The sequence below is a fragment of the Agelaius phoeniceus genome, chromosome 38, assembly GCF_051311805.1.
Source record: "Agelaius phoeniceus isolate bAgePho1 chromosome 38, bAgePho1.hap1, whole genome shotgun sequence".
In the NCBI taxonomy this organism is placed as follows: Eukaryota; Metazoa; Chordata; class Aves; order Passeriformes; family Icteridae; genus Agelaius; species Agelaius phoeniceus.
Window position 1 is genome coordinate 710,997 of NC_135304.1, and position 14,113 is coordinate 725,109.

Sequence of the window (14,113 nt, forward strand, 5' to 3'; positions counted from 1 at the left end):
GAGTGGAGCCGGAAATACCCGAGTGAGGCCGAAACAGCCGAGTGGATGCGGAAATACCCGAACACCTTTTGGCAGCCTTCGGGCGCTTCCGCCCCTGACGGAAACACCCGAGCGGAGCCGAATCCCCCTCCCGTGCCCGGATGGGGACCCCAGGATGGGGCGGAGGGCGGCCGGGACCGCAGGACCCTCCCCGAATTTGGGGGGGTTCTCCTGGGTACCTGGACTCTCCCTGAATTTGGGGGGCTCTCCTGGATACCTGGACCCTCCCCGAATTTGGGGGGGTTCTCCTGGATACCTGGACCCTCCCCGAATTTGGGGGGCTCTCCCGGATACCTGGACCCTCCCCGAATTTGGGGGGCTCTCCTGGATACCTGGACCCTCCCCGAATTTGGGGGGCTCTCCTGGATACCTGGACCCTCCCTGAATTTGGGGGTCTTTGCGGGACCCCCGGGTCCTCCCTGATTTTGGGGAAAGGGAGCTCTTTGTGTGCACTGGGAGTACTGGGAGGGGGCACTGGGAAGGGGCGGGGCCAGCCAGAGAAGGGCGTGTCCTCAGTCAACCACGCCCCCTTTGGACCAAAGGGGCGGGGCCGGGATGAGGGAGGGGGCTCCATGGGCTCCCCATCGCTCGGGGCACCCCCGGGCGGGGATGGAGGGGGGGGCATAGGGGAGCATCCAGGGGCTCCCCCATCCCTCCCATCATGGGGGGATCCCCCCTTTAAAATCACCGCTGTGGCTCCTCTGGATGGGGGGGCAGGGCTGAGACCCGCCGGGCGCTCATCGCCCCCCCCGCAGCCCCCCGTTATGGGGAGGGGCGGGCTCTGGGCGAGGGGGATGGGAAAGGCGTGCGGCCCCTTTAAATTTACCCAGGAGCCCTTAAAGGAGCCCCAGGGGCCCCACGGCAGCGTCCCCACCCCGGCCGGCCCCCGCCCGCCGCCGCCGCCGCCGCCCCGGGCCCCGCCATGGAGCCCCCGGGCCCCCGCCCCGGCCCCGGCCCCGGCCCAGGTGAGCACCGAGACGGCGGGGGGGGAGCGGGGGGTGCGGCGGGACCCCCACCCCCTTGGTACACAATGGGAGCGGCGCTGGCTCTTCAAGAAGCCCCCCGACCCCCGGGGGGGTCCGCAGCCCTTTGCCATCCCCTGTCATCGGCCCCGGGCTCTCTAACGGGTTCCTGTCCCTTTAAGGTGACCTGGTTCTATTTAGGGTGCCCCTGTCCGACGCTCCGTCCCTTGAAATTATCCCAGTGCCTTGAAAATGTCCCCAGGAATTCAGGATGTCCCCGTCCATCCCTCACGGCCCCATCCAGTTTGGAACCTCCCTGTCCCTTTAAGGTGTCCCCGTCCCCTTCAAGGATCCCTGTCCCTTGGAGATGCCCACAGGAATTCAGGATGTCCCTGTCCCTTGAGGATGTGCCCCTCCCTTCCCTACCCCCTCCTCATTTAAGGACCCTGCCTCTTTAAGAACCCCCCGCCCCTTTTAAGTTCTCCTGTCCCCCCCCCATTTCACTGCTCTGTCCCTTTAAGACCCCCCCCAGCCTTGCCCCTAATCCTTGGTGTCCCCCCCACCCCTCAAATCCCCCCTGAGCCTCCCCCATGCCTGGACCTCCCTCCCCGGCCTTCCCTGCAGCCCCTTCCCCGCGGGGGCTGTGCCAGAGCCCGGAGCCACAGAAACCCCGGGAGAAACCGCGGGAGAAACCGCGGGAGAAACCTCAGGAACACCGGGAGAAGCTCCGGGAACAGCCCCAGAAACACCGGGAGAAACCCCGGGAGCAGCACTGGGAGCAGCCCCTGAAGAAGCCCTGGGAGGAGCCCCAGGAGCAGCTCCAGAAGCCCTGGGAGCAGCCCTGGGGGAAGCCCAAGGACCACCCTCAGAAGCCCCAGGAAAAGCCCCAGAAACTCCAGGAAAAGCCCCAGGAGCAGCCCCAAAAACCCCAGGAAAAGCCCCAGGAGCAGCCCCAGGACCCACCCTGGGAGCATCCCCAAAAGCCCCAGAAAAAGCTCCAGGAGCAGCCCCAAAAGCTCCAGAAAAAGCTCCAGGAGCCCCAGGACCAGCCCTGTGAGCAGCTCCAGGAGCACCCTCAGAAGCCCCAGAAGCAGCCCCGGGAGCAGCCCCAGGAAAAGCCCCAAAAGCCCTGGGAAAAGCCCCAGGAGAAGCCCCAGAAGCCCCAGGAGAAGCCCCAAAAGCCCCGGGAGCAGCCCCAGAAGCCCCGGGAGCAGCCCCAAAAGCCCCAGGAGAAGCCCCAGGAAAGGCCCCGGGAGCAGCCCCGGGAGTGGCGGGCGTCGCGGCCGGGCCGGAGCCGCGTTCCGGGCCGGGACCATCGCCGTTATTACCACGAGCGCTGGCGCTCCGAGTACCTGATGGAGTTCAACGCGGCGCGGCACGGCATGCGCTGCCTGGTGTGCGGCAGCGCCCTGGCCACGCTCAAGCTCAGCACCATCAAGCGCCACATCCGCCAGAAACACCCCTACTCCGGGGCCTGGGGGCCGCGTGAGAAGCAGCTGGTGCTGCGCTCCTGGGACGCGCGCCTGGGACAGCCCCCCCGGCCCCAGGGAGCCCCCGGGGCTGGCACCCACGGGACAGGTACGGGCAGGGCTGGGCAAGGTGGGGCGGAGAGGTTTGGGGGGGGTGCTGTCACTTTAAATGGAGCCACGCCCCTTTAGGAGCAGCTCTGTCACTTTAACTGTGGCCACGCCCCTTTAGGAGCTGCTCTGTCCCTTTAAATGGAGCCACGGCCCTTTAGGAGCAGCTCTGTCCCTTTAAATGGAGCCACGCCCCTTTAGGAGCAGCTCTGTCACTTTAAATGTGGCCACGCCCCTTTAGGAGCAGCTCTGTCACTTTAAATGGAGCCACGCCCCTTTAGGAGCAGCTCTGTCACTTTAAATGTGGCCCCGCCCCTTTAGGAGCAGCTCTGTCCCTTTAAATGTGGCCACGCCCCTTTAGGAGCAGCTCTGTCCCTTTAAATACGGCCACGCCCCTTTAGGAGCAGCTCTGTCCCTTTAAATGGAGCCACGCCCCTTTAGGAGCAGCTCTGTCACTTTAAATGTGGCCACGCCCCATTTAACTTCAGGCCACGCCCTCTTTCAGTACAGTGCTACATTGACCACGCCATCTTTGGCTGTAGCCCCAACCCTTTCTGTGCAAGCCACGCCCCTTTCAGCGAGTGGCACTTTCCCTTTAAATGCCACGCCCATATCTGACCACACCCCTTCACCAAGCCCCGCCCCTTTCAGCTGTCACTGCCCCTTTAAGAGCGGCCCCACCCAGACCACACCCAGCCCCTCAGCCCCGCCCCCTCTGCGGCTCCTCCCATGGCCGCAGCGCCAGCCGCAGGTTCCCAAAGCATCACTAATGTCCCCAAAGTGTCACCAATGTCCCCAAAGCGTCACCAGTGACCCTTGGCCTGTCCCCAAAGTGTCCCCAGCCCCTCTGTCCCTGACACCCCTTGCTGACCGCGCTGTCCCCTCCCACAGGGCCCCGTCCCCTGTCCCCGAGGGCCACCAAGGTGTCCCCAGTATCCCTTGTCCTGTCCCCATATTGTCCCCAAGGTGCCCAAAGTGTCCCCAGCCCCACTGTCCCCCCTTGCTGACCGCGCTGTCCCCTCGCGCAGGGCCCCGTCCCCCGTCCCCCAGGGCCACCAAGGTGTCCCCAGGGGGGGTGGTGGCCCTTGGGGACTCTCTGCGGGGGTGGCTGCGGGCGGAGCTGCTGCTGGACCTGGAGGCCGGGGGGCACCGCCTGCGCTGCCTGCGCTGCTCCCGCCCCCTGCCCTCGCTGCACCTCGGGGACATCCGGAGGCACGCGCTGGCCGCGCACCCCGACAGCCTGCGGGGACAGCAGGGGGACAGAGGGGACAGCCACGGTGAGAGGGGACAGCCACGGTGAGAGGGGACAGCAGGGACACAGAGGGGACAGCCACGGTGAGAGGGGACAGCGGGGACACAGAGGGGACAGCCACGGTGAGAGGGGACAGTGGGGACAGGACAGGGACAGGGCCACACACCCCGACAGCCTGCGGGGACAGCGGGGGGACAGAGGGGACAGCCACGGTGACAGGGGACAGTGGGGACACAGAGGGGACAGCCACGGTGAAAGGGGGACAAAGTGCCACCCCTGGGGACAGTGGGACACCGTGGCCAAAGTGCCACCTGTGGGGACAGCACCGGTGACAGGGGACAGGGAGGGTGTGGGGTGCTGGGGGTAACGGGGACATCGGGGGTATGGGGACAAAGGTGGGACACTGGGGTGGGTGGCACCTGGGGACAATGGGGACACAGATGTTGGGGACACTGGCACGTCCCTGACCGCTGGCAGGGCAGGGGGAAAGGGAGGGGACAGGAGGGGACAGGAGGTGACAGCGCTGTCCCCCCCAGCCCTGCCAGCCCCCGGCCCCGCTGAGGAGGAGGAAGATGAGGAAGAAGAGAAGGAGGAAGAGGCCGCAGGGGGGGTGGGGGGCACAGAGGCCCCCCCTGCCTGATGGGGACACTGCGGGAGGGGGGGTGGGAGGGGACAACAGGGGACACCCCATGGGGACAGTGGGGACACCGGTGACCCCCCCCAGTGTCCCCACAACAGAGCCACACCTGTAACCACCCCCCCCCCAGTGTCACCCCCCTGGTGTCACTGTCACTCCCCCCCTCAGTGTCACTGTCACCCCCCCCAGTGTCACCCCCCCCCCCGGTGTCACTTTATTTATGTGTCTGTGTCCCCCCCCCCACCTTGTACACAACCCCCCAATAAATCCCCCCAGAGACCCCCGGGGTCTTGGGGACATTTGGGGACATCTGGGGGGGGTCATTTGGGGGGGGCATCTGAAGGGACACAGGGACAACGTTGGGGGGGACATTTTTGGGGACGTCCCGGGGACATTTTTGGGGGGGTCCCAGGGACATTTTTGAGGGGGTTCTGGGGACATTTTGGGGGGGTCCCAAGGACATTTTGGGGGGGTCCCAGGGACATTTTTGAGGGGGTTCTGGGGACATTTTTGAGGGGGTTCTGGGGACATTTTTGGGGGGGTCCCAGGGACATTTTTGGGGTGTCACCAGCACAGAGCGCCCCAGCCTTGTCGCGATGTTTTATTGTGGCCACAGCCCCGCGGGTGGATGTTTTTTTGGGGGGGGGGGGGGTCTCCCCCATTTCCCACCCCCCAGCAGCGAGGGGGGGTCGGGGGGCGCGGTCTGGGGGGGCTGTGGGCGGGGCTGAGCCCCCCCTCCCCCATTTACAGCAGTTACAGACATTTCACCTCAATTAACCTTAAAAAAATAAAACTGGGGGGGGGAACGAGCTTGGGGGGGCCCCCCCGGGGGGGGGCGATTTTGGGGGTTCACTCCCCCCCCCCCCCCATTTCAACTGGGGGGAGGTGGGGGGGGGCACAGACGGACGTCACTGTGAGATTGGGGGAGGGGAACAAAGTTTGGGGGGGGTGGGTGGAGTTTTGGGGGGGGGGGGACAGACAAGCTTGGAGTGGGGGGGGGGGGGCAGCGCTGGGTACCCCCAAACTCCCCCTCCCCCACCCCGGGGTTTATTCCGGCTTCTTCTTGGCCAGGCCCGGGAGCTTCGCCTGGATCCTACAGAGAGAGGGCAGAGATCACGGTTTGGGGGGGCCCAGGATATTTGGGGGGGTCCCCAGGATGTTTGGGGGGTCCCCAGGATGTTTTGAGACTCTTCAGGATTTTTTTAGGGGGTCCCCAGGATTTTTGGGGGGGTCCCATGAGCACCTACTTGGCCATGAGGTCCTTGGTCTGGTGGCGGACGAGGGCCATGTAGTGATTGATCTGCACCTGGATTGGGGGGAAAAAATGGGGATTTCAGGGGTGTCCCCCCATTTCTGGGGGTGTCCCCTTGATTTTGGGGGTGTCCCCCTTGATTTTGGGGGGATCCCCTTTAAACTGGGGGGGTTTCAGTCCGGGCTCACCTCGTATTTCTCGTACAGGGGCGGGAAGGTGAAGGCCAAGATGTCGGCTGGGGAAAAAAAGGGGGGGTAGGGGGGGTTATTTGGGGGGAACCCCCCCTCCGTGGCAATTTGGGGGTCACCACCCCCAAAACCAAACCCCTGTGGGGAGAGCGGGGGGGTCTCACCGAGGATGAGGAGGGTGATGCCGTTGAACACGGCTCCCACGTAGGTCATCAGCCACATGGTCAGGGCGAGCTGGGGGGCACACGAGAGGTTTTGGGGGGATTTTGGGGGGATTTGGGGGTCCGGGGAGGGGGAGGAGGGGGAGGAAGGCTGCGCACCTCCAGGGAATCCACCAGGTCCTCCACCAGGAAGAGGTGGAGCAGCAGGCGCAGGGCCCGGTTCAGCTGCTGGGCCAGCGCGGCCGCGTGCGCCTGGAGGCTCTCGGGGGACAGCGCCACGTCCAGGTCCAGGTACGCTCTGGGGAGGGGGACCCCGACAGCTGCACCCCGACAGCTGCACCCCGACAGCTGCACCCCGACAGCTGCACCCCAACAGCTGCACCCCGACAGCTGCGCCCCAACAGCTGCACCCCGAAAGCTGCACCCCGACAGCTGCACCCCGACAGCTGCACCCCGACAGCTGCACCCCGACAGCTGCATCTGCACCCCAACAGCTGCACCCCGACAGCTGCGCCCCGACAGCTGCACCCCGACAGCTGCGCCCCAACAGCTGCACCCCAACAGCTGCATCTGCGCCCCAACATCCCTGCCCTGATCCCCAACAGCTGCATCTGCGCCCCAACATCCCCCCCCGATCCCCAAAATCTGCATCTGCACCCCAACATCCCTGCCCTGAACCCCAAAGTTTGTGTCTAAATGTGAAAATTCATCTCTGTCCCATCAAGTCCTGGAAGGTCTTGGGGGACAGGGTCAGGTCCGGGTCAGAGATTGAGGGGGGGACACCCCAAAATCCCTGTTCACACCCCAAAATCCCCACCCACACCCCCAAACCCCCCTGAACCCCTCCCCAAACCCTCAGCCAGACCCCCCAGTGCGTCCCCCCATGGTGACACCGCTGTCCCCAAACCAGGTCTGGGGGTGTCCCCAAGCTCCCAAACCCCCCAAACCCACCCGGTGGGATCCCAAAAGCCCCAGACCCACCCGGGGGGACCCCAAACCCCCAAACCCACCCGGGGGGACCCCAAACCCACCCTGGGGGACCCCAAACCCGCCCTGGGGACCCCAAAGGCCCAGGCCCACCTGAAGGGGTGCCCCTCGTCGGATTTCTGCAGCGCCTGCACCACGGCCCTGTAGACCCTGAGGCTGATGGTGACCGAGAGCAGGGCCAGCGCCACGTGCGCCACCACGGTGACAGCGCTGAGCGTGGCCAGCGACAGCAGCAGCACCAGGCTGGCGCCGAAGGCCACCGCGCTCTTCTTCACATCCCGCCAGAAGAGCAGGTCCTGAATGGCTGGGGACACACAGGGACAGGGGGGTCACAGGGGGACACACAGGGGGACATGGAGGGGACAGACAGGGGGACACATGGGGACAGACAGGGGGGGACATGGAGGGGACAGACAGGGGGACAGACAGAGGGACACGGGGACAGAGAGGGGACAGACAGGGGGACATGGAGGGGACAGACAGGAGGACATGGAGGGGACAGACAGGGGGACACATGGGGACAGACAGGGGGGGACATGGAGGGGACAGACAGGGGGACAGACAGAGGGACACGGGGACAGAGAGGGGACAGACAGGGGGACATGGAGGGGACAGACAGGAGGACATGGAGGGGACAGACAGGGACATGGAGGGGACAGACAGGGGACAGACGGGGACATGGAGGGGACAGACAGGGGACAGACAGGGGGACATGGAGGGGACAGACAGGGGGACAGGGGGGTCACAGGGGGACAGACAGGGGGACAGACAGGGGGACATGGAGGGGACAGACAGGGGAACATGGAGGGGACAGACAGGGGGACACACGGGGACAGACAGGGGACAGACAGGGGACAGACAGGGGGACACACGGGGACAGAGGGGTCACAGGGGGGGACAGACAGGGGGACATGGAGGGGACAGACAGGAGGACATGGAGGGGACAGACAGGGTCACATGGGGGACAAGGAGGGGACAGACAGGGGGACAGCAGGGTCACACAGGGGATGTGGAGGGGACACACAAGGGAGATACAGGGGGACAAGGAGGGGGACAAGGAGGGGACACAGAGAGGACACAGAGGGTGACAAGGCCAGGTCACAGAGGGTGACAAGGAGGGGACATGGGGGTGACAGTGAGGGGACACAGAGAGGACACAGAGGGGGACAAGGAGGGGACACGGGGGTGACAAGGAGGGGACACGGGGGGGGTCACAGGTGCTCCCTGCGCTGTCCCCACCCCCATTTGCCCCAGTGCCACTTTCCCTCTTCCCCCTGAACGCGCTCGTTACCCTCGCTCATTAAAACAGCCCCTTCATTACACATAGCCCTTAATTAATTACGGCCCCCCATTAAAACCAGGCGTTAATTAACCCCCCCCTCCATGTGCCGGCGGGTTTGGCCCCAAATCCCCGGATTTTACCCCAAACCCCCGGATTTTACCCCAAACCAAGGCACCCCTGAGCCTCCCCTCCCCGCAGCCCTCAGGGCTGGGCCCTCCCCATTTCTCCTCTTTTTTACCCCAATTTGGGCTCCATCCACAGCCCCCTGCCCCCCTGCTGCTTTCGGCGCCGTTTTGGGGTGCACAGGGCCCTTTTTGGGGTGCACAGGGCCCTTTTTGGGGTACATAAGGCCCTTTTTGGGGTGCATAAGGCCCTTTTTGGGGTGCACAAAGCCCTTTTGGGGCACATAAGGCCCTTTTGGGGTACATAATGCCCTTTTTGGGGTGCACAAAGCCCTTTTGGGGCACATAAGGCCCTTTTGGGGTACATAATGCCCTTTTTGGGGTGCACAAAGCCCTTTTGGGGCACATAAGGCCCTTTTGGGGTACATAATGCCCTTTTTGGGGTACACAAAGCCCTTTTAGGGGTGCACAAAGCCCTTTCTGGGGTGCACAGGGCCCTTTTGGGGTACACAAAGCCCTTTTAGGGGTGCACAAGCCCTTTTTGGGGTACACAAAGCCCTTTTGGGGTGCACGGGGCCCTTTTGGGGTGCACGGGGCCCTTTTGGGGCTTTACCTGCCAGGCGGGGCAGGGGCCCGGCCAGGGGGGCCCGGGGGGGCTCCCCCAGTTCCTGCAGCGCCCGCAGGGTCTGGTGCTCCTGCTCCCGGGAGCCCGGCGGGACGGGGACAGCGGGGACGGCCTTGGGGACATCCTTGGGGACACCCTCGGGGACAGCCCCGGGGACATCCCGGGGCACAGCAGGGGCGGCCTCGCCCGGCGCCTCCTCGATGACGGTGTCGTCGGAGTCACCGGAGCTGTCGGCGTCCGTGGGGACAGCGGGGACACCAGTGCCACCTCCGGGGACAGCGGCGATGCCACCGCTGGGGACACCATTCCCAGGGGCGGTGACGTCACTCCCGATGCCGGTGACACCGCTGACGATGCCACCCCCGATGCCACTGCCAACACCAGCGACGCCATTCCCAATGCCGGGGACACCGGTGACACCAGCGATGCCATTCCCAATGCCGGGGACACTGGTGACAGTGGTGACACCGCTCCCAGCACCAGCCACGCCATCCCCAATGGCAGCGACACTGGTAATGCCACTGCCAGTGCTGGTGACACCTTTCCCCATTGTGGTGACAGCAGTGACATCATTCCCAATACTGGTGACACCGGTGACACCATTCCCAGCACTGGTGACGCCAACGATGCCATTCCCAATGCCACTAACACCATTCCCAATGCTTGTGACACCAGTGACACCATTCCCCACTGAGGTGACACCAGTGACACCATTCCCCATTGTGGTGACACCAGTGACACCATTCCCAATGCCACTAACGCCATTCCCAGTGCTGGTGACACTGGTGCCACCACTCCCCACTGAGGTGCCACCGGTGCCACCTTTCCCCATTGCGGTGCCACCGTTCCCCACGGCAGTGACCCCGATGGTGCCGCTCCCAGTGCCGGTGCCCCCGGTGCCGCCGTTCCCCATTGAGGTGCCCCCGGTGCCGCCGTTCCCCAGGCCGTTAATGCCGTTCCTGACGCCGCCATCGCCGCTGTCCCTGCCGCTGTCCCCGCCGCTGTCGCCAGTGTCGCCGTGGCCCTGCGGCTCCACCAGGTGCCAGGAGAGCAGCTCGCTGGTGAAGCTGTGCATCTCCCGCACGCACCGCGACACCTCCTCCAGCGCCGCCGCCGAGCCGGGCGGGGGCCGGCCCAGCGCCGCCCGCCCGGGGCCGCCGCCGGTGCCGCCGCGGGGCTGGGGCGGGAAGTGGCACTCGCGGCCCTCGGGGATCTGCGCCAGGGCGGGCCCGAACTCGCGGTCGAAGGCGGCGCGGTCCGGGACCACCTCGAACGGCGACTCCGGGGACTCGGGGGGGCTCTGCGGGATCCCCCCCAGCGGGGGCGGGCCCCGGTCCCGCCCGCCCGGCGCCGCTGCGGAGGGGGGGACACGGTCAGGGGGTCCCCCTGGCCCCGTTCCGAGGGTGCCCCTGTTCTGTGCCCCCCCCATTTGGTGGCCTGGGGCACGCCCAGGGGGGTTTGGGGTCCTCCTGTCCCCCGTTCTGAGGGTCCCCCCCATTTTGTCCCCCCCATTTGGTGGCCTTGGGCACCCCCAGGGGGGTTTTGGGTTCCCCCCATTCTGAGGATCCCCCCCGTTCTGAGGGTCCCCCCCATTCTGTCCCCCCCGTTTGGTGGCCTGGGGCACCCCCAGCGGGTTTTGGGGTCCCCCCCCTCAATCCCAGCCATGGTGGCGGTTTTGGGGTCCCCTCCCCCCATTGTGTCTCCTCCCCCACAGAGAATTTTGGGGTCAGCCATGCGGGGGGGGGAGGCAGTTCTGGGGTCCCCAGGCAGAATTTTGGGGTTCCCCCGATCTCAGCCATGCGTGGGGGCGGTTTTGGGGTCCCCCAGAGAATTTTGGGGGTCCCCCCATGCAGGGTGGGGGGGGACAAGCGGCGGCACAGAGGCTCCCCCCACCCCCTCCCCAAATACACCCCAAAATCCAGGGAGGAGAGACCCCGGTTTGGGGCTAAAAACGCCCATTTTGGAACCAAACCTCAATCTCATTTTGGGGCTAAAAACGCCCATTTTGGAACGAAATCCAAATCCCATTTTAGGGCTAAAAAAGCCCATTTTGGAACCAAACCCAAACCCCATTTTAGGGCTAAAAAAGCCCATTTTGGAACCAAACCTCAATCTCATTTTGGGGCTAAAAACGCCCATTTTGGAACCAAACCCAAACCCCATTTTGGGGTAAAACCCCTCGGTTTGGGTTCAGAATGATGTGGGGTGGGGGACACCCCAAACCTGCAGCTCTGGGTGCTGAAAACTGGGGGTGTCCCTCCATCTATTTTTGGGGTGAAATCCCCCGGTTTTGGGTCTGGAACGAGGCCGGGGGTTCCTTCAGCCCCCTCCTCATTTTGGGGGGGATTTTGGGGTCTCTCCCCCTCAGTTTCAGCCCCCCCCCCCCTCCCTGTGGCGGGTGGGACTCGGCGCAGGCGGGTCAGGGCTGGCGGGGGGGGGGGGGGGGGCAGGAATTTTGAGGCCAAACCACAAAAAACGACGAATTTCACCTTCAGCAGCAGCGGGGGGGGGGGGGTCGTGCAAAGCTTTGGGGGGGGGGGGGGAGCAGCAGCCTTGGGGTGCAGGGGGCAAAGCTGGGGGGGGCTCACCCCAAAAAAGGGAGAAGAAACCGAGTTAAAGAGCAGGAAAAGAGAGCAAAAGAAAAATGTCCATTTTGGGCAAGTTTAACCCTTTGTTGCCCCATTTCGGGGCGGGGGGCTCAGCAGCGTTTGTGCCCCCCCCCTCAAATCCATTTTTGGGGGGGAAATCCCCCCTTTGATGTGACATCAAGAGCCCAAACCGACCCTGGGGAGCCCCAAAACAGCTCTGGGGGTCCCCAAAGTGGCTCTGGGGATCCCCCCCACACACACACACACAAAATCCGGGGGGGCTTTTTTAGGGACATTTTTCTTCCTGGGGGTGCAGAGGAAAAGAGGAGGAAGAGATGGGGAGAACTTGCCTGGTGAAGCCGCAAAGAGAGAAACGGGCTGGGAGGAGGAAGAGGAGGAGGAAGAGGAAGAAGAATTGGGGGGATCTGCAAGAGAACACAGAGGGTGAGAGCTCGGCACCCCCCAAAAACGCCCCAAACCCCCCCAAAATCCCCCCAGGAGGCGGGGCCGGCGCGGCGAAAGCTTCGGCGCAAAAAAACCACCAGGAAAATTCCAGGCTGGACCCAATTTTGGGGATTTTCACCTCGTTTTTCCCCAGCCTTTGGGGCAGGGAGCGGCGCAGGGACGGGTCCCGGGGGGGTCACCCCGAAATTCCCCACCCGAGGGGGGGATTTGGGGTGAAACCGCGGAGTTTTGGGGTTTGGTGTTGCCCGGGATTGGAAATTGGGGTGAAGTGCTGGGAATTGCCGAGTCAGGATGCTCTGGAGCGATGGGTGGAATGAAGGGGGCACCGGGGCAGGGGGAAACTCCCCCTCCCCAAAATTCCAGGCGAGGACGGACGGAGCAGCAGGTCCCCAACGACCCCAAAGCCCCCCAAAAAAAACCATCAAAGTTCCCTTTCCTGGGCGTTTTTCCCCCGTTTTCCTGAGAGATGTGGGGGTGGAGGTGTCACTGCCCATCAAAACCAAGCTCTCAAAATCTTCTCCACCAACCAAATCTCCACTTCAAAGCCTCTTTGTCCTCTAAGATCCCCCTATAAAAACTTATTTCCCCTTTAGAACCCCCCTAAAAGCATCATTCCCCAAAACGGGCTCCTCCAAAGGCCTTTTCTGCTCTGTTTTACCCCAAAACTTATTTAACCTCCCATTTTTATTCCCCAAGCCTCTCAACCTCACACCCACCCCCAAAAGGCCTCGTCACCCTCCAATCCCCCCCTCAAGTCCCTGCTTCCCAAAATCTGCTCCTCCAAGGCCTTTTCTCCCTCATTTTCCCCTCGCGCTCTCCCCCTCCCATTTCTAACTCCCTCTAAAAGACTTTTCCCCTCACACCAAGCCCCCAAACGCCGCTTTTCCCCAAAATCTCCCTCCAAAGGCCTCCTGCCCCCAACAACCGCCCCCTTAAATGCTTTCCCTCGCTATTTCTGCCCCTCCCAACCGGTTTTTACCTCACACCCAACGCCCAGAGGCTCCTTCCCCTCACGCCCCCGCCGAGGCCTCACCTCCCTCACCCCCCTCAGGCCCCGCCCGGCCCTTACCGGAGCACGACATGGAACCGCCGACCAGGCCCCGCGGGGAGGAGGCGGAGGACGAGGTCACGGAGGTGGAAGAGGAGCTGGAGGAGACAAGCGAGGACTGCGCGGCGGGATCGGCCATGGCGGCGGCGGCGGAGCGCGGAGCGAGCCCGTCCGTGCGGGGCGGCGGCCGCGCCCCGACTGCGGGGGGGGCGGTACCAACGGGGGCGGTGCCGGCGCCAGCGAACCAATCAGCGCCCCGCACCTGCTGCAGGTGGGAGGAGCCGGCGCGGCTGGACCAATCACAACCTCGCAATGGCCGCGCACCGCCCTCCCGCCGCAGCTCGGCGCTGATGCGCATGCGCCTAACGAAGGGGTCCCCCGCAGTTGCCATGGCAGCAACGGGAGAAGGAGAAGCTGAGCCTGCGCGCGGCTAAAGTGGCGCGATGCACGACGGGAGTTGTAGTTTCGAACAACGGGAAGAAGTTCTGACGGGTTCGTGTGTGGGAGAAGCGTTTTGGGGGCTCTGCACCCCCTCACTCCCGTCTCAGGGTCTCCTATAGGGCGGATCCCCTCTTGGAATGTCCTCCTAAGAGCGGTGAGCGGCTCTAGGACTCTTCTTAGAGGGCGGGGGGAGAGGCCTGCACCCTCCTAAAGGGGCCTAAAGGCCCCAGTTCCTTCCCCTGTGTGGGGGCAGCGCAAAATCGCTGCCTGAGGGGCTGGGGGAGACTCCCGGTGGGGCGGCGGCCATAGAGAGCTCCTGGCGGCCCCGGGAGCGCCGCCATGGCCGGCAAGGGGCGCCACCTGCCGGACGGGAGGACCGCCCGCCGCACATCCGGTAAAGGGCGGGGCCTGCAGGAATCACGTGAGATCACCCGACCCCGCCCCTCCCCTTTGGCTCCGCCCCGCCCCGTCAGCGCCCGCGGAGCCG

General features: G+C 64.6%; 2 protein-coding genes across 6 annotated transcripts; one reads left to right on the forward strand and one right to left on the reverse strand.

The window, feature by feature from the left end:
• Positions 1-556: 556 nt before the first annotated feature.
• Positions 557-4,588, forward strand: ZFTA (zinc finger translocation associated). Its single transcript, XM_077172412.1, has 4 exons — positions 557-1,004; positions 1,626-2,579; positions 3,607-3,855; positions 4,367-4,588. The coding sequence occupies exons 1-4, from the start codon at positions 962-964 to the stop codon at positions 4,468-4,470; spliced, it is 1,350 nt and encodes a 449-aa protein (XP_077028527.1). The 5' UTR covers positions 557-961; the 3' UTR covers positions 4,471-4,588.
• A 465-nt stretch (positions 4,589-5,053) lies between these two features.
• On the reverse strand, positions 5,054-13,413 carry RTN3 (reticulon 3). Of its 5 annotated transcripts, XM_077172454.1 has the most exons (11): positions 13,207-13,413; positions 12,023-12,097; positions 10,002-10,437; positions 9,891-9,971; positions 9,073-9,860; positions 7,149-7,359; positions 6,228-6,366; positions 6,072-6,141; positions 5,908-5,954; positions 5,715-5,773; positions 5,054-5,560 (listed from the first exon to the last, which is right to left on the reverse strand). In XM_077172454.1, the coding sequence occupies exons 1-11, from the start codon at positions 13,322-13,324 to the stop codon at positions 5,515-5,517; spliced, it is 2,070 nt and encodes a 689-aa protein (XP_077028569.1). In that variant the 5' UTR covers positions 13,325-13,413; the 3' UTR covers positions 5,054-5,514. The 5 variants fall into 5 exon arrangements, with proteins under 5 accessions (XP_077028569.1, XP_077028567.1, XP_077028566.1 ...); XM_077172452.1 differs by having other exon boundaries at positions 9,073-9,971; XM_077172451.1 differs by having other exon boundaries at positions 9,891-10,437.
• Between the last annotated feature and the right edge of the window lie 700 nt (positions 13,414-14,113).

Excerpts from the sequence above, each read along its gene's own strand:
- ZFTA (XM_077172412.1), top strand. The coding sequence starts at position 962 with ATGGAGCCCCCGGGCCCCCGCCCCGGCCCCGGCCCCGGCCCAG. Across the intron at positions 2,580-3,606 it reads GGCTGGCACCCACGGGACAG|GGCCCCGTCCCCCGTCCCCC; the intron begins GTACGGGCAGGG and ends CCCCTCGCGCAG. Across the intron at positions 3,856-4,366 it reads GGACAGAGGGGACAGCCACG|CCCTGCCAGCCCCCGGCCCC; the intron begins GTGAGAGGGGAC and ends TGTCCCCCCCAG.
- RTN3 (XM_077172450.1), bottom strand. The coding sequence starts at position 13,324 with ATGGCCGATCCCGCCGCGCAGTCCTCGCTTGTCTCCTCCAGCTCCTCT. Across the intron at positions 10,438-12,022 it reads TCTCTTTGCGGCTTCACCAG|CGGCGCCGGGCGGGCGGGAC; the intron begins GCAAGTTCTCCC and ends CCCCCTCCGCAG. Across the intron at positions 5,774-5,907 it reads CCCTGTACGAGAAATACGAG|GTGCAGATCAATCACTACAT; the intron begins GTGAGCCCGGAC and ends CCCCCAATCCAG.